This window comes from Anomaloglossus baeobatrachus, chromosome 8 (genome assembly GCF_048569485.1).
Source record: "Anomaloglossus baeobatrachus isolate aAnoBae1 chromosome 8, aAnoBae1.hap1, whole genome shotgun sequence".
In the NCBI taxonomy this organism is placed as follows: domain Eukaryota; kingdom Metazoa; phylum Chordata; class Amphibia; order Anura; family Aromobatidae; genus Anomaloglossus; species Anomaloglossus baeobatrachus.
Genome location: NC_134360.1, coordinates 203,679,850 through 203,699,577, shown reverse-complemented (window position 1 = coordinate 203,699,577; position 19,728 = coordinate 203,679,850). Strand labels below are relative to the sequence as shown.

The window sequence follows — 19,728 nt, the reverse complement described above, 5'->3', positions numbered from 1 at the left end:
TACATTATGTCTGCCAGCATATTAGCCTGGTGTTATGATAATCACACCTTTTCCTGCAAATATTGGTGTACCACCAATGGCTACAGACCTGGCAGCCACTATGGGGCCTGTGAGTTGAGCGGGGCCGATGACCGCTCCAGCACTTGGTTGGCATTACACTTTCAACTGTATCGGCATTATGGACGCTGATGCAGTCAAAAAAAATGATAGAAGAGGGAACTGACAGCTCCCTCCTCCATTATTCTCTGTGTGTTTGACATTTCAGCACAGCGGTGCAACCGTCACTATATTGCGCATGCTGTGCCAAGATGCCAAATGCTTCTACATCAGCAGCCATTGAATAACAAGAGAGCTCTGCAATCTGGGAGGAAGCAACGCTAACAAGAAAAGAACCTGTAAATGCTTATATTGTGTTTCCCCAAAATTAAGACAAGTTCTTTTGTTATCATTTGCTCTAAAAGATGGGCTGGGGCTTATTTTCAGGGGATGTGTTATCTTTTTCTATGAACCACAATCCACAGTCATTCTTGAACAAAAAAAAAAATCAACTTTTATTCAAATATAGTCATATCGCATTCTGGTACATCAATATATATTTCCATACCCTGTGTGTAACACATATATGTATCTATCTTTACATCTACTATCTATCCATCTATCTATTTATCTATCCACACACACACACACACACACACACACACACACACACACACCTGTCTGTCTCCTCTTCAGCTTTAGACTCCTGCAATTAAGAGACATTTTGGTAACAACCTAGTCACATGACATGATGTCACAAAGGTCCTTAAGGAGTCTTATCAGGATTTAAGCAGTGGGGCTTCTTTGGGAATATGGGGACTGTGAAATTGCCCAGTCTGTTCTCCCTTCCCTCTAATGCCAGTCTTGCTTACAAGCCTGTCTCCTGTTGAGTTCTTTTAGACTCCTACAATTAAGAGACCTTTGATTATATCATGTCACATGACTGTGAAGTCATCAAAGGTCCTTAATTAACCTTCATAACAGAATACAACTGCTGGGGTCCCTAAGAGAGTGAGGGCTTGAAAAATTGTGCAGTTGACTCCCCCTAATGCCGGCCCTGATTATAACTAGAGATTGTTTTTGGAGTAGAGCATATATTTCAAGCATACTACAAAAATCTTGTAAAGTCAACCAAGGGCTTACTTTCGGGGTAGGTCATATTTTCAGAGAAACACAGTAGATCAGTAAATTCCACAAAAGTAAACACCTAACACATTTGTTAAAATAAAGTAGACAACCCCTTTTAAATTTAAACAGATAAAACAAATGGCGGGTGAGGGACACCTTAACTTCTGTATGAGAGATTCCCTATTACCAGTGATTTGGTTATAAAAAAAATCCAGGAGTGGGTATGGTTTTTTTCTAAAGATAATTGTTCTACATAAGACTAATTTGTTTTTTAAAATATTAATGTGATGATACACAGAATTATGATTGCAATCAGGAGGTCACATCAGGCACATTTTTAGATTTATACTTCTTAATGTCTGAAATCACAACTGTAAAGCTCATATGAAGACTTCACATGCTAAAATACATTGCAAACTTTGATGCTTATTAACTCATATTTGCATTTTGTTTTTTTAGATTATAGTAAAGGGTTTTAAGTGTGAGGTAAATAATAAAATATGTTACTTACTTTGAAAAATTTCTTAGTTGAAAGTTATAAAGAAGCCCAGTAATGTGAATGACACATCATCACCAGTTTACGCAGCTCAGGGCTGAAGATGATTTGCCCAAGTGACCGACAGATGATGCCACTATTACCTTTTCTTCAATTTGGTTAACAATATTATAACATTCTAGCAATTAACCCTTTTCTGGCTGCAATTCACATCAGAACAACAGGGCAGTACAAAGCATAAATATCCAAGAAGATCAACTGAAAAAAATAGTAATTGCAATGTAATGACTGCTTAATGAAAATCTTACTAACATTTATATTTTGTTGTCACAGAAAACTGACAAGGATAACATTGATATGGAAAAAATAAAATCATATTGGGTAAGATTGAAATATATATATATATATATATATATATATATATATACGTCTATGAAGTTTTAGTATTAGTTTTAGTATTGGGTTCATAAATATATATATTTACACATTTATGCATATACATACACACAACACACATGAAAAGCATATCTATCTATCCCTCTATCTATCTATTTATATATCTATCCCTCTGTTTATCTATCTATCTACCCTCTCTTTATCTATCCATTTATCTATCTATCCCTCTAACTATCCATCTATCTAATATATCTAATCTATCTCTCTATCCCTCTATCTATCTATCTATCAATCTATCTATCTATCATCTATCTATCTGTCGCGGGCGGGGGGTGCGCTGCTTGACCGCGCTTGCGGCTCGAGTCCTGCTGCTGCTGCTCGGTGGCTCGAGCGGTGGGCCGGATCCGGGGACTCGAGCGGCGCTCCTCGCCCGTGAGTGAAAGGGGTTGGTTTGGTTTGGGGATTGAGTTTGTGACGCCACTCACTGGTCGTGGTGATGTTGGGGCACCACCGCTGCTGGTGACGGGGATCCCGGGAGCGTTGTTAGGTAGCAGCTGGGATGTTTTCCCCCTCCGTGGGTAGGGGTTGGTGGTCCTGGGGCCCGGTAAGGGGCGAAGGGAGGGATGCAGGGCAGGTGAGGTGCAGGGTCTCGGGGGCAGCGCGGTGCCGGGCGGCACGGCACGGTGGTACTCACTCAGCCAGTAACGTACACGGAGTCTCTGGTAAAACAAACGGCTGGATGGACGGGTCCCACAGGCGGCTGCGGTGTTTTTCCCCTGACCCCAGTTTGGTAGTGTAAGTCCTTTCCTGCACCTTCTTGTATGCTCCTCCTGCGCTCCGGTTTCCAGCTGGCTCCCCGGTTCGGTACCGGTGGGCCACCGCCCAACCCCGGCTACCTACGGTTCCACCAAGACTGTCTTCCCGACTCCCGCAGACGGCCACTACCGTCTGCCTGACTGGCTACACGAGGGCCCTAGGCTCCAACCTAGGCCCCAGTCTGTGTTTGCCTCTCTGCACATCTCCTCTCCCTTCCTCTGCCTGGACTTGTCTCCACTTGTTTCCTGCCTCAGGCCAGCTAGACCTCTCGGTGGGCGTGCCTATCCACTTAACTCCGCCCACCTGATGTGTCTGTCTGAACCTGAGGGAAGAAATCAGGTCTCACTGGGGATGAGTGCTGTGAACTCCTGGGGGTGGGGGTGTGTGTGTGTTGTTACCTGTGGCCCCTGGCTAGTCCAGGGCACCACATATCTATCCCTCTATCTATATATCTATCCGTCTATCTATCTAACCATCTATCTATCCATCTATCTATCTATCCATCTATCTATCCCTCTATCTATTTGTGACGCCCTGGCGCTGCCAGGTGGTCACACAAAATAGGCCCCCGCACAACACCTTCCCTCACAGGGTTACACCAAGCCGACAAAACCCTAGTCACCCCCCCCCAGGGTAGGAAAGGCACACCAGTGGGCGGGACCAGATGGAAGGAAACACCCACCTAGGGGTCTAGAGAACCCGGGGCGAAAAAAAGAGCAGTTTGAGTTTGGAGTTCAAGTAGAGAGCAGGGTGGACAGAGGTGAGTTGAAGTGGAGACTCAAGTGCAAGCCAGAGGGGAAAGGCGTCGGGGTTGGAGCCCCGGGGTGCTGGGTAGGTGGCAGACGGTGGTCTGTGTCTGTCAGGAGACGGGAAGATGGCTGCCGGAGATCCGAGGTGGACCGGGATAGGGTAGGAGCCCGCCGGTACCGACACCGGAGAACCAACCTGGAAACCGTGCACAGACGGGGTACCTGGACCCTGAAGCAAAGAATCAGAACCACCTGCTTTCTTAATTAACCAGTTGAGGGCAGGATTATAGGTCCTTCCCCACCCAAAGTCCCAAAAGCAGACCGGCAGCCCACCGTGGAGGATAGGGCATCCGCCAGGGTCCCTTTACATCCCAAGGGTCAGCATCTGCGGGCAAGGCTACCGCCCGTAGTTCTGGGAGCGGACTCCAATGTTCCAAACCGGGAAGTCCAAGGAGAACTAAAAAGAGTGCAGAGGAAAGTGACACAGACCATCACCCGGGTGAGGGACCAGAATAAACCCAGCCGCGGCGGCCGGCCACTGGCAATTTGGTTTACCAAAAAGACTCTGTGTTTATTGACTCACCACATCAATACAACCTCATCCAGCTCCACGACAACCGAACTGTGAGTTACTGCTCCCTGCAATCTCTGCCACCACCACCACTCCCAACTGGGCCCCAGGACTACACCTCCCCTACCCGTGGAGGGGATCCCATCTTGCTACCACACACCATTGGTCCCGGGCACTGTCCCTAGAGGCAGCGGCGGTGCCACCATCTCATCACTGCAACCCACGGGTGGTGTCACAGACAATCCCCTGTAAATATCCCATTTTTCACTTGTGGGTGACGGACGGCTGTGCGAGCCCCGGATCCAGCTGCCACTCGAGCCACAGCCACTGCCCGGATCCGAGTGCCTCGAGCGGCCCCCGGTTCTGATCTGTCCCTCGCCCGTGACATATTCCTTTATCCATCTATCTATCTATCTAATTTATCTCTCTATCCATCTATCTATCTATCAATCCTCTATCTATCTATCTATCTATCTATCCATCCATCTATCTAGCTATTTATCCCTCTATCTATCCCTGTATCTATATATCTATCCCTCTATCAATCTATCTGTCTATCTATCCCTCTATCTATCTATATCTATACACATTATATATGATATAACATTGCTTTTCTGATGTGCTAAATCTTTCATAGTTATATAAGTACACCTATAAATATACATGTACATGTTAAGCTTAGCATATAGGCAGCACACACAGCAAATATATGTGTGTGTGTGTGTGTGTATATATATATATATATATATATATATATATATATATATATAAACGGTGTGTGTGTATATATATATATATATATATATATATATATATATATATAAAATGCGCCAAGTCAGTAGCTCATGTACTTTTGTTGTATACTGTGTAGTTTCCCCAATCGCCAGCTTGCCTAAGGCTATGTGTCCACGCTGCGGAAAATGCGCGGATTTTGCCGCGGATTTCTCTCGGAAAAGCCGCGGATTTCCCGAAAATCTGCAGCTCAGGCACTTCCCAGCCATTTCTATGGCATTTTGTAAATGCTGTGCCCATGCTGCGGATTTTTCCGCAGCGGATTTCGTGCGGATTTTGGTCCGGAAAAATCTGCAACATGTCAATTATTGTTGCGGATTTTCATCTGGATTTTGCCTTTAAAATGGAAAAAAAATATCAAAATCCGCATCAAATCCGCGGCAAATCCGCGGCAAATCTGCACCTGCGGATTTTGCGGGAAAGCTGCGGATTTTGATGCAGAAAAATCCGCAGCTACATTCTCCCGTGGACACATAGCCTAAATGTAAAACATCTACTAAAATCTTAAACTCTGTGATTTATTTGTCTTTAAGGTTGAACTGGATTGTGGTATGGGGGACGCTATGACAGGACTGGTAAGAAACTGTAAATATAAATTTATGTGTGTTCTATACATATAACAGCCCCAACATTTTGTAAGTGCGCTTAGTCTATGGTACCTTGAGTTACTTACTTTCAATAATACTGACTGGCAATGACTAATGACATCCAAGAGATCGAAACACCGAAAATACACATAAAATTGCCAGAGATCCTGTCCTTCTTGTCCTTTTCTTTGATTGTATTCTGACTTTTATTGCACTGACATGAGACCTACATAGCGTCCCCTGCTGTATACATTACATCCCAGTGCCCGCTGCTGTATACATCCCAAGTAATTTATTTTCTTTTTTGCCTCTGCACAAGCCTAGTTTCCCCGGCTGACTAATGGCTCCAGAAATCGCTTCCCCCCATTTCTTTGTGCAAACAGAAGACATAAGAAAGTAAAGCAATGTCTCTTTGTTAGAGGAAAATGGTAAAATTAAACTGCTTGAAAAATGCCAGAGAAAAACTTTTATTTCAGGAAGAGGCTGAAAATCGTTTTGACATTTACAGTTTTTTATATTTGTTTTGTTGGTTTTGTTGGTTTTAAATCTCAATCTGCTACTTACCCTACTAAAATAAGTGACTTGTGTCATAATTATATTTTACAGTCATCACTCCCTGAACCAGCCAATGGAATTTGCAAGTGTATTATGTCTGATACAGTAAAAAATATGATGGTAATTGATATCAACATTCTTTGTCTACATGTCATCTTGGGTCAGTTTTACGCATCTGACTTTTGTGATCACAGACATATATAGGACTGTTGAGTTCAGATTAGTAACCGGGCAGTCAGGTCCATACTTACACCGTGAATATCAGGTGTATAAAAGTCGCCTGAGTCTTAGCATCATTGAGAAGCATTTCCGTTAGAATATTATCTCCAAACATCATTACTAACGCCAGAATAGATCAGTCTAACATTTCACCCTATTTGTTAATTAATGCAGTGCACAGGATCATTTATACGATGTGATCCTAATCCTATACGATGTGATCCTAAGAAATAACAGGGATATTTACATAATGTCTCAATGTTTTTTTCTTTTGTAGCTACCCAAATTGAGTGCAATGAGTGCAAAGATTGAAAGCATTCATTTATTCAGAACTATGGGAGATTTTAGATGTGATATTGGGAATACAGCTATATGAAATTTATTATTCAGACTTTTCATGTGGGATATCCATTGGGATTAGAACACTAAAGTTTATTATCTTTTTGACAGAACGATGAAAACGTTAAAAAAATTGGGGATCTCCTTCTCTGTGTTGGGGTAAGATCAATAATTCCTATATAAGATACTTCTTATGTCATTTGGATTTCAATTGCTATTAATTTGATGATTCTTTTAGATTTAAACTTGTATTTTAGAGAAGTTATCTTCTATAGACAATTGCTTAAAATATTAAGTTAGTAGAAGAGGGTCCTCCTCAAACTCCCTTACATCAGTGTTGAATCTGGTTGAAGAGTCCGTACATGTTTCCAAAATGTTTTCCACTCATTTATTATTGTCCCTCCCTCATTTCCATGTGTAAATACGAGCAGAACGCTACATTCAGTATTCAACTATGATCAAAGTTTTGATGCCAAGATCTTCAAAGTATTATGTGACAATTAAACTACAAATCTACACAAGTGACTTGTGAGCTCTGCTAGTTTTCCACTCGATGGTTCTTTTTTTAAGTCTTGAAATAATTGATGGTACCCTAGAGTATGGAGGAGGCGCTCTATCAGCGGCACTGTTTAGAGGGCAGTCTTTAACTTTTAATGCAAATTACAACACAAGACATATAAGCAAACACAATATATGAAATAAAACGGAGAAAAGAATTGTCTTACAATATTACTGTAAAATATTATAAAATGTTTTGGAATTAAATGTTACATACAATGAAGCTAATTTATGTAATTTTTTTTTCATCACTTAAATAAATCTTATTGAAATACATATTTTTCCCCCTTCCAAACAGAAATCAGTACTTGGTGTAGTAGGCAAAGGTGTCGGCATAAAGTAAGCCATTTCAGAGAAAATAAAAAAATAAATGTAAGTATTAAAGCCTTAAATGAACATAAGTGTCAACAAGAAGTGTTTCAAGTTGTGTTTGAAAAGGGTCACCATTAGAGATGGGTGAATATTAACTATTTGTGTTCGGATAATGCTTACCGAATACTGACTACTATTCCAGTATTTGTCAAGGCAAGAAAAATACTCTACATTGGGTTCATTATTCGTGATGAATACCCGAATAGTACTTTGGGATTCGTTATGATTAATCGTTACTATTCGCCCGTCTCTAGTCACAATGCTAAAAGTCTTTCAACAATTACTAAAGGGATGAACTCTCTACCTTTTTAATTCCTATCAGCTTTATTCAACTGTCCTTAGAAAGTTGAGTCCAGATAATAAATATACTGTCTATGCCAAAATACAACTGTTTCAAGGGAAGGGTCGGGGCTCTTCGCCTCCACACCCTAATCTCGTCTTCTGACATCACTTTATGAAATGTGATATTTTTATAATTATAGTTACCCTCAGAGGACGAATCTATTCTTCCTTGGCTTATATACATTTTTTTTTCCCATATGAATAAGTCTCCATGTACAGAAGCAGTAAAGATCAGATGCTCTGGATGCAAAGTCATGGCTATATGTGCGGATGCGTTGCTCATCTAAGGAAATGTGTTTGAAGAATTTTATTGCAGATATGTAAATCAGCCCATTTCAGAGTCAGACCTTTGTCCTTCAGAAATTATCATCAATATGTTGGATGTTATTTCCTAAAAAGGGATTGGTCAACCCTGAAATGCGTTGATGTAAACATCTGTTCTAAAGTTCTGAGATGAGGACGGAAAATCTACACTTGATCGAATCATCTTTATTGCATTAGGATTGAGATATCATTGAAGGATCAGGACAGGCAGCTACAACTTTAGTTGACAACTACAAAGAAATACAAAGAGGTATTTTGTTCTTAACACAACGTAATACTGGTGGGGATAATCACGGAGGAGCGAACCAACATCATTCTACCCAAGGGGCCCATTACAGTTTTCTTTATACTGTTGCTCTAAGAAGAGCTTCCTCTCTTTTCTTTATGCCATATACATTTGGGTTTCTTTAATGGGTGCAGGTATCTCTAAACTATAATTATCCTCTAAATACCCAATACATGTGTTAATTTTTGCATTTTACATAATCTATTCCCTGTTCTTCTCTTTCTCATCTCTGGGCAGGTGCATTATATATAGTTATAAAGTTAAGGACTAAAAAAACAACACACATTCGTCAGTTTAACATAGTCCTATCACTGTTTGCTATCACGGGGCCAATAATTTAACCTTTTATACACATCTTCCCCAAGTTTATCTCATATTATGTACCAGCAAAATATTTATTTCCTTTGGGAATTTAGAAACACAACATCCCTGAAACAGTCTAAAACTTATCTCCTCAAAGAAGCTGGTCAGATTAGTTTGGTAGGAATGATCCCTCATAAAACCATAAAGTGTTCAGTGTTTACTCTTATTTTATCCATGTTACTTCTCTGAATGTACGTTTGTGGTTTCCTTTTAAATATGTCCAGAGATGTAAGCCTTTTTAAATTTGTGGTAATTTTTATGACATTTCCCAAGGGGACATTGCTCATGGGATGTACTTATCAAGGGGGCGTTGCTTATGGAATAATAATGTAGAGCAACTTCAAGACACGCCCCAGAGGATATTGTGAGCCACACCCCTTGGTAAAAACTTTAAAAATTAGCACTAAATAAAAATTCTCGTATCTAAAAATATTTGGCAGACTTAACAAAAATAACGGTATACTTGGGAGCAGAAAATTAAAATAGGAACAAAAACTACCTTTATTTTAGAATTATCCCTAATTATTTTTTTTCTGTCATGGGATTTGCAACGGTAAAAGTAGAAAAACCTTTTATGATCTTCCTTTCTTGATCCTCCTTTACCACCTCCCATTTTTTTCTTAAAGGAATAATACTTTCTATTTTAAGTTTATGGTTTATTATTATTCATGGAGCTAAAATATATTTTGTGCTTTTTCTTAATTTCTTTAGCTAGGGATATCTCCATTTCACTCTTCAATTCCTTTTCTTGTCTTTTACACTTTTTTCTTTTCTTTTTTTGCCTCATCACTGCTTTCTTGCTTTAGTAATATAAGCCTATTCTTTTGCCACATATTATACAATTCCAATTTTAATTTTAAAACATTGGTTTTCTATTGTCTCAGTTTAGTTTACTTACATATGATAAGTAATATTGATAATAATACAAATGCAATATATCTTTTTCTTAACTTTACAGCCATCAGAATCAATGAAGGATGCAAAGAAAATCTTCACTCTCAAATCAACGATTATCTTTAGATTAACTTTCAGCATAAAAAAAAGTATAAAAAAAATATAATTTCACCTAAACTTTCATCACTGTTTTTCTTCTGGAATGATTACCAGATAAATCTATTGCAAAGCAATGTTTTGTGTGTGTGTTTTATTTCTTATATTTAAAAGTCTAATGACAAATGCACAAGGGATCTGTAACTGGTTTGGGTTAAATGATCTGAAGTTTTGTTCCTACAGAACAGCAAATGTGGAAACAAGGATAAGTGAAGTAAACTTTAGGATCAAGGCTGTGATCAGTTATGTAGGCTAGAAAAAAACATGATATGCATATAGTTTCCTAACCAGATAGTTAAAAGTATGATAATATCTTAGTAATACTAATAGCTCACTAATACTAATAGACTTATTAGTATTGATGAGACATTATAGATTGATTAAAGAACATTTTTTGCTATGTAATCTGAGAGCAGATTCCCTTATTTTAGTGATCTGTCACTTATTGTCTAATGTTTGCTATTTCTCAGTGTTTTATCAGCAGGAAATTATTAATACAGGACTAGGTGCCTCATGCCTCCTAGTCCAACCACGCCCCTAGCAGCTTTCGTTCAATATACAGTGTACACAGAATACTGCCAATCAGTGTTGTGGGCGGGGTTACACGCAACATAGCATTCTGCGCTCTGCTAGATCTGTAGAAAAGAAAATTGTGATGCTTGTTGTTTCCTCCTTACACGGGCCCTGAGGCTATGAAGTTTGACAGGCAGCTAAACCTTTATCCACTATAGCCCAATAAGGAGACTGTTGCTTGAAGGAAGTCTGTATTTATTGAACATTAGTAGATGTGTTTGGTGAAACTAGGAACAATGAGATATATACAATTAGCACGTGTATAATACAACAAAGAACATACATACAGAAGCCTGACAATATGCATACGAATGTACAAGCAACAAGTAAATGCAGCTATCTAAACATTGTGAGTTCAGAGTTGCAGATGGCAACAAAACATAAATTTCCTTACCAGCGATGCTATCACAAAGGGTATAAAATGGAGAATGTCGTCAGTATGTGAGCCATTAGAAAATGGAGACTTCTTATACAAGGTTAATGCTAATAAAATGTGGTCACTAGAGGGAGCTAAAGTATAACCGAATAAAGAAAACAGATGTACAGCAAAGCAAACAATGAATAACACAGATTAAATGCAGAAGGCAGAACAATTCTATTACAACTGCTGCACACAGTAAATTAAGTGATTGCTGGAATCTGGGTCTATGTCCCTACTTCATGGTACTGTCATATTACAGAAAAAAACTGTCAACAGATTCCTTTCAAATTATTTTTTTAATTTACATATGGGGCTTCCTTGATCCAATATGTTTCGCAGTCTAAGATTAGAACATGCTCTTACTGTAGAGTTTTATACATTTCAGAGTTGTCTCATGATGAACTCTAATCCGCATATTTGATAGAGGTATGATCACTGGGGGTCTAATTGTTGTGATCCCTGGCGATCATGAGAAGGGGCTCACAAAGTCCCCTTTGCCATTGGAATCCATCATATTGAGTGCACTCGGTATCCAATGGGTGGAGTTACATATAAACCAGGGTGAATTCCTCAATGTGGTGAACCCTCGAGCAAGCATTACCTGAAATATCCAGGGACATTCTCTCAGAATCTGTCAGCTCTTTCACCCAGTCTGGCATGCCTTAGTTTCCTCTCAAGCCAAAAGAAATGAATGGGTTAAAATGTGCGCTGCTGGAGATCCAGTGATGAAGCTGGAGTCAAGGCTTATTGAAGTGCAGGTGGTTTGCCCTGATAGAGAAGATTTTATCTCGAAACACATTGATGAATAAAACCGCACTTCAATATGCCTTGTTTCCAGTTTCATCAATGGATTTCCAGCAGAGCAGATTTTAATCTAGTAATCTCCTTTTGTTTGCTGTAATCTACAGCAGCCTTCCACACAGATGTGTTATAAAGGGTTGTGTCTTCACTACCAAATCAGGTCCCACATGAGAGACCTTGACTATTGTGGAAGGCAGGGGAGTACATAGAAATCATAAGGCCACATAGCAGAAATTCTACCCCCCTCCCAGGCCCCCCACTAAAAAAATAAATAAAATAAATTAATTAAAATTTGGTTGGGTCACATAAGAACATATCTCACAACTTTAAAACTTTTACAAAGTAACTTTCCTCCTATTGAAGCCTCTAGATTCTCCTTTCATTGTACCCATAAAGTATGATGCCCACAAAAGTGCCCCAGAAACATTGTTTGTCCCCCACAGTGAATTCCTCCACAGTACCTCTGCATGCTTAGTATGATGACCCTACTGTACCCACCAAAACTACCCCAGCAAATTATGGTGAATCCAACACAGTATGAACCTTCCATACAGTATAATGAGCCTACATACAGTATAATTGCCCCCACACCTCTTCACACGTATAATGGCCCCCAACACAGCCCTTAAATAACCCTCCATAAAGTATTTAAAGGCTCTCTCATAGCCCTCCAAGTATTATAATGGCCTTCACATAGCCGTCCAAATATTATCATAGCCCCCATATAGCGATGCCGCCACAGTTCAGAGTATGGTGCCTGGCGTGTTGACCTGGTGCTGACGCTACTACTGGCCCCCCTGACTTAACGGTCCACTGGTGGGGGTTCAAACCAACCACCCAAATTTAATTACACAAATTATTATTATTTTATATTAATTTTTATAACTTAATACTGAGTGGAATTAAGAATGCTGACTAGCTGCTACAGCAAATACATGTCACCGTAGGGCTTGTTGACACTTGTAGTATTTACCTTTAGCAGCTATTGAAACCATATGATTTACTGATTTTTTATCAAGTTTATAGTCATACTGCTGCATATAGCATGATGTCCCTACAAGGATCCACATAGGGTACGACGTGCCACAGCCAACCACACAGTTTGATGTTTCCACACAGCTCCTAAAACTATATGATGCCTCCAAGCAGCTGCCCACAAATTAATATGTAACCACAAAACCTCACAAACAGTATGATATCCACCCAAACAGTATGATGTTCCCACAGAGCTTTCAACACAATATAATATCCTCAAAAGGCCCCACACAGTATAAAATCCACAACATGCCCACTATACAGTATGATGTCCCATACAACTCCTCACATAGCATCATGTCTCCAAAAAGACTCTAACACAGTATGATGTCCCCACACAGCCCTCCAAACAGCATAATGTCCCCACTCAACTCCTCACATAGCATCATGTCTCCACAAAGCCTCTAACTCAGTATGATGTCCCCACACAGCCCTCCATGCAATATGATTTCCCCACACAACTCCTCATATAGAATCATGTCTCTACACAGCCCTCCATACAGTATGATGTCCCCACACAGCCTTCAACTCATTATGATTTACTCCCACACAGCCCTCAACTCAATATGATTTCCTCACATACAGCCCACACACAGTATGATGCCCCACACAGCACTCCATACAGTATGATGTCACCACATGGCCCTCCATACATTATGATTTCCCCACACAGCCCTCCACTCAGTATGATTTCCTCACACACAACCCTCCACTCAGTATGATATCCCCACAGCGCCCTCCACTCAGTATGATTTCCTCACACACAACCCTCCACTCAGTATGATATCCCCACACAGCCCTCCATTCAGTATGATTTCCTCACATACAACCCTCCACTCAGTATGATATCCCGTCACACAGTAGTTTATGAGGACAGAAAATGCGGAGCACAATTCATACTTCTATTTGAAATGCCCGCTATATTTTAGGGAGGTGTGCATCTGTAGCACCCCTGAAACCCTCAGGGCACTACAGGGAACTGCATCCTCTTGGGGATGCAGGACCTACCGCCTGGGACCTGGAGTATTAGTGCCGATACCACCAAAGCACAACTAAAATCCTAGTTCTCCACACCGGGCATAGAGAGCTAACCATGTAAGGGGATGGTCGCCATGGAAAGGAACGAGACCCTGGGATTAGCCAGCCTAGTGGGAGGGGTCAACAGTCAGTAGAGAGTCTAGAGAGTGTGGCTCACAGAAGAGGTGGGCGGACACGGTGAGGATACCTTCACGGACTTCACTGAACCAAATAATCCGGGGGCATCAGCAGTAAACTAGGATCGGGGTTCTGACACTTACCTCCCCACAGGGTCTGCACTGCCCGCCGTACGGAGAAGGAGACCTTTAAGGTATTTAATGCTGTATAGGGCGCCATGCAGCAGATTTGATGTTCTTTGCCAGCTTGTCCTGATGAAGAGAGCTGAGTCTCTTGAAACGCATTGACCTGACCTGTGCGTGAAATAAAGAAACATTAATCTGACACTTCTGGATCTGTCGGTCATTGGCGCGGTGTTGAAACTCTTCTCTACCGTTCTCTGTTATCTGCCATTTGGGGACTGCTGCCGTGACCTGGAGTTACATGCTTGCATAGGAGTTGTGACTTTCACAACCCCTTTTGGTGAGTAGGTTTGCTCATCCTAGACCCCTTATATACCGGGGTAAGACCCTATTGCGCTTCTCTTTCCACAGATTTTCCTAACTGACAGCAAGGTCGGCAGATGGTGGTGGCCATCTGCAGGAGTGGTGAATCGACGCGGAACCGTAGGACCGGGGACGGGTGACGGCCCACCGGTACCGACCGGGGAGCGAAGTGAAGCCAGCACACACAGGCAGGGCCATCGGACCCCGACCAGGCTTGGAGCCGCCGTCAAATAGTCAAATCCGAGTGCGACTGGAACCCCAGGGGTTTCCTAGCAGCCAAAGACCCGATTCAAGGCAACCGCCCACACCGTGAGGGTAACAGCTACTGCCTAAGGCTATGAGACCCAAGGGCCAGCGCCTGCGAGCAAACGGGCTCTTCCGGTACCCATACACCGGGGAGCAGACTACCATTGGGAACCCATCGTAGTCAAACAAGAACATCAAGGTGCAGGGAAAGACAGCCGCCATCACCTGTCTGGGGAGGGACACTGCAGCCGGCTGCGGGACCCGTCCATCCAGCCGTTTGGTTTACCAAGGACTTTGTACCTTTCTTGCTGAGTGAGTACACCCGTGCCATCCGGCACCGCGCCACGCTGTCCCTGCAACCCTGCACCTCACCCACCTTGCCTCCCCATCACCTCATCGGGCCCAGGGACCACCGACCCCTACCCACGGAGGGGGGAAACAACATCCCAGCTGCTCCCTACCATCGCTCCCGGGATCCCCGTCACTAGCAGCGGTGGTGCCCATCTTCACCACGAACCGTGGGTGGCGTCACAGACTAAATCCCCCAAACCAACCACCCCTTTCACTCACGGGCAAGGAGCGCTGCTCGAGTCCCCGGGTCCGGCCCACCGCTCGAGCCACCGAGCGGCCACCGCAGCAGTGCCGGACCCGAGCGTTAGCGAGAGCGCAGTAGCGACGGCGTCCTCCCCGCCCGCGACACAGACAGGGGCCAGACCGCAGCTACGGGGCTGCTCGGGGGGGTGCTCGGATCCGAGGCTTCTGGCCGTGGCTCAAGCGGGAGTCGGACGCGGGCCCGAGCAGCGGTCCGCCGCCCACAAGTGAAAAGGGGGGTTCGTTTAAAAGGGAGACTGTCCGTGACGCCACCCACGGTGTGTGGTGAAGTGGGACACCACCGCTGCTGTTACAGGACACCCTGGGGGAAGATGTAATGCCAGCTGGATGTTAACCCCTCCGTGAGTAGGGATGGTTGCCCTGGGGCCCAGTGTCTCTGTGCAGGGTATGGCGATGGCTGGGGCTTGCGTGCCCGAATGGATCGGGGGATGCTGGGTTACTTACGAGTAAATGAACCACACGAGTCTTTTGGCAAAACAAGGTGCTGGTGGCCAGCCACCGCGGCCGATTGTACTGTGGTCCCCCACCCGGGATGATGGTCGCCGTCTTCTCCTCTGCACTGTTTGTGTTTTAGACTTCCCAGTATGGAACACGGGAGTCCGCTCCTGGCTGTTTTGTGTGACTGAGGAGCCGTGCGCGCCGACGCTGACCCGTGGGATCTATGGGCCCTGGTGGCTGCCCTATCCCTCTCTCTGGGTGGTTGTCTGCTTTTGGGACTTTGGTTGGGACAGGACCTATAATCCTGCCTCAATCGGTTGATTAGCTAGGCCGTTGGTTCCGGTCTTGGCTTCAGGGTCCGAATACCCCCTCTGTGCACGGTTTCCGGTCGGGTCTCCGGTGAAGGTATCGGCGAGCTCCAACCCTGTCCCGGTCCACCTTGGTTCTGCCGAGCCGTCTTCCTGTCTCCTGCTAACGGAGACTACCGTCTGCCACCTAGCCAAGGTATCAGGTCTCCGACCCTGGCACCGTTCAACTTGAACTAACTCCTCTGCTGGAGCTACACCTAGCTCCAACCCACACTCCTCTAAACTTCAACTCAGACTTGATCTGTTTGTTTTCCCGCCCCGGGCTGTCTAGACCCCTAGGTGGGCGTTCTCTAACCACCTGGTACCGCCCACTGGTGTGCCTGTCTTGCCCTGAGGGGTTGACTAGGGTTTCAGGTTGGCTGTGTGTGACCTAGGTGAGGGATGGTGTTATGCTTGGGCCTATTGTTTGACTACCTGGATTTTCCAGGGCGACACATTCCCCTTGGTTTAATACAGACCGTCCGCGGGCTGTCCGACCACCAACATTTATTTTAGCAGGGCTGGAAACAGAAACAGAAAAAGGAACAGCTTACAAGTATAATTACTGTATTACATTTGTTTTTCTTCCCTTACGGAAGGCACTTCTCTTAACCATTACACATATAAAACCGGGACAGGACGGACCGAGTCCTTCTCAGTTCACTCCCACCCAAAACAACTTGCCCCCTGGTGCCACCACTAAGCACTGGTGCGCACCCCTTGCCCAAATCCAGGACAGGTCCGGGTGTTGCCCTTATGGGCTGGGTAAAAAGTTCCTTACCTGGCAGTTTTTTCCAAGGGTCCCACGTCCAGGGGACCCCTGACCCGGAGGGTAGTCATCGATTTTGGTGGTGACGGGACCTCAGCCGACTCCATCGCAGGCCCTTCCTCCAATCAGCCTCTAAAAAGACTGCAGCAGAGTGAGAAGGATGGTCGGGGATTATTTACAAGGGACTTATCTAAAACGCTAAAACTCCGCTGCCGGGACAGCCTCCTTCTGCAGCTTTCCCACAAGACCACCGCCGGACAGCACAAGTCCCCAATACCACCTCTACTCTCGGGCGGCACTGTCCAAAAGACTCCGTCTTCAGCTGCCGACGGTGCGGGTACGGCTGCTCCTCCAGACCGGGCTCCATCCTCCACTAAGGGCTCCGACCCATAATGGCCTCTTCACTGTAACTTGCAGGGGTGAAGACATTCAACAAGAGTGGAGCGCTGCAACAGCCAATTTCTCAACCGCCCTGACACCCCCCACCTGCTGTGCAGATGGCCTCCTCCAGGGAACATGATGACGTTCAACAGGGGTAACAGGCATGTCAAACAACAACTTGTAACTTTGGAACTTAGAACTTGTAACGGGCTCCGGCCACTTTAAGGCCGGGAAATCCCAGGGCATGCACTGGCAAAGTGCCCTGGCAGCTCGCAGTGCCAACAGATTGGCACTACCTCTCCCCCGACGGCTGATGGTGCCTCATCCTTGGAGGTGGACTCCGCGTCTGCTTTGTACACCTCCAACGCATGGTACGTGCAGGACGACAGAGCCATCTGGTATCCATTCCCACCACATCGCAGGATGTACGCAGCTACTGAGGTGTCGACACCGGAACTACTCTCCCCCGATTCTGAGCTAGTGGCTAAGGGATCTTCTGGGCTGGGCACCATTCCCATTGCTGCCGGGCGGACTGCTGGAGCCAACATCCTTCCTGTGGCAGGCGGGTCACCGCCAGCTGCTACACGGGGAGTCACTACCGGAGTCCAGGGATCTGCTGCCCCTGCGACCGGAGCAAGAGCCACCACATCTTCGTCATCTGCCACATCGGCAGGCGCTGCCACGTCAGGTTAGGCGCAGACATCTTCCGGCTTCTCCCCCTTGGTCTTTTGCAAGCACTCCCTCGTGCGGCAGGTAAGTTTAGTTTTCGGCCTCAGGGTTCTCCTTCCGGCCGTGTTCCCAGGGGGCAGGGCTTCAGCTTTGCGCCCTTTCTCAGGGAAGAAGATGCTGGGCTGTTGTTTTTCGCGCCCAAAAATGGCGGCAAAAATGGTGACTTCTGAAAATTTCGCAACGGATCACCGCTGACTGTCCAATTTAAGGCGCACTTCCACCAGGTAGGTGGATGGGTCTGTATCCTGTTCGTGACGCCAAGTTGTTGTGGGTGGGGGCCAGACCAGCGGCTACGGGGCTGCTCAGAGGGTGCTCGGATCTGGGGCTTCTGGCCGTGCCTCGAGCGGGAGCCGGACCCGGGCCCGAGCAGCGGTCCGCCGCCCACAAGTGAAAAGGGGGGGTTCGTTTAAAAGGGAGACTGTCCGTGACGCCACCCACGGTGTGTGGTGAGGTGGGACACCACCGCTGCTGTTACGGGACAACCCGGGGGAAGATGTAATGGCAGCCGGATGTTAACCCCTCCATGGGTAGGGATGGTTTCCCTGGGGCCCAGTGTCTCTGTGCAGGGTATGGCAATGGCTGGGGCTTGCGTGCCCGAATCGTGTGTTGGGATGCTGTTATGCGGGGGCCTATTGTGTGACTACCTGGATTTTCCAGGGCGACACAGTTGCAGTCAGACACGCCTCCACACTGAGTGTCAGCATGTCAGCTGACTGCTTCCAGATTCTAGATTTGTAATTATGGTATTTTTGAATCATTACACATTTTTGAAGTCCGGATTGGGAATTAATAGGTATTTATATAAATTATGATAATTATGTGCTATTCTGTTCCTGGATGGGATGATATTTAGTCCGATGTATGTATTATTTTTTATACCTATATTTGGATTACATTGGACTTCTAGGAAGTGTCATGATGTATTCTCTTTGGAATTATTGATTATAGCTGTTTATTGTGGTTATGTACTGCTGACGATTGATATGAAGATTTTTCAGGGCACATGGGATTTTTTTATTTTTCTGATCTGCAAGGACCTTGAATTCTCTTTTTTGTCCAGTGAGGATGAGACGCTGGAGAATGCACAGTGTTAGCCTATGTTCATCTGCAAGGACTTGTTATTTGTCTCTGGCCGCCCAATGAAATCAGGATGCTGGCGCATGCGCAGTATTCCTTTGGCCTACATTTATCTGCAAGGACCTGCTGTTTATCTGGTCATCCAATGGAATCAGGACGCTGGCGCGAGCGCAATACCGTCCTTCCCTGATTGGACTACTGAAACATTTGACCTTTCTGTGGACATGCTATTGGATGGCGGTCATCATAGTTATATAGACGCTCCTGAACGGAACTTTTCTTATGGAACATTTTTTACATATGGTATTCTATGTCCAATTGCATTTGGGATTTTATATGTGGGCAATTTCTATGTATTGCGGTTCAATTGTTGCAATCATCATTGCGATCTTGTGATTTAGATTGTTTATGTATTATTTTTGTGAAAACTTATTATGATTAGATAAGTGTAATGGGGGTGGGGATTCCCCAGATTGGTAATAAATAATGAAGTATTTAAACCTGGGTGTGGCAATTGTTCAGACATGCTTGATAAAGCCCTATGGCAGGGTAAAATGTTGCTGTCTGTGTTTTGGATGGAATAAAAACCTTTTCTTTTGAAGATTAACCCCGGAACTCTGTCTTTCTAATGATTACATGCTGATTTCCAAGAGGATCCCTAGGTTTGTAGACCTGCGTCC

The 19,728-nt window shown here is 44.4% G+C and overlaps 1 protein-coding gene across 2 annotated transcripts in view; it reads left to right on the top strand.

Annotated features, from left to right (window-relative positions):
• Window positions 1–10,047, top strand: part of LOC142249403 (uncharacterized) — a 30,056-nt gene extending 20,009 nt beyond the window's left edge. Inside the window, exons 10-16 of one of the 2 annotated variants that reach the window (XM_075321051.1) lie at window positions 1,624–1,650; window positions 1,994–2,041; window positions 5,518–5,559; window positions 6,178–6,246; window positions 6,796–6,843; window positions 7,541–7,614; window positions 9,888–10,047. In XM_075321051.1, coding sequence (XP_075177166.1) covers window positions 1,624–1,650; window positions 1,994–2,041; window positions 5,518–5,559; window positions 6,178–6,246; window positions 6,796–6,843; window positions 7,541–7,585 — 279 coding nt within the window. In that variant the 3' untranslated portion in view covers window positions 7,586–7,614; window positions 9,888–10,047. The remainder of the gene's footprint in view (window positions 1–1,623; window positions 1,651–1,993; window positions 2,042–5,517; window positions 5,560–6,177; window positions 6,247–6,795; window positions 6,844–7,540; window positions 7,615–9,887) is intronic. The other variant, XM_075321052.1, reaches the window with a different exon arrangement.
• Window positions 10,048–19,728: the final 9,681 nt, after the last annotated feature.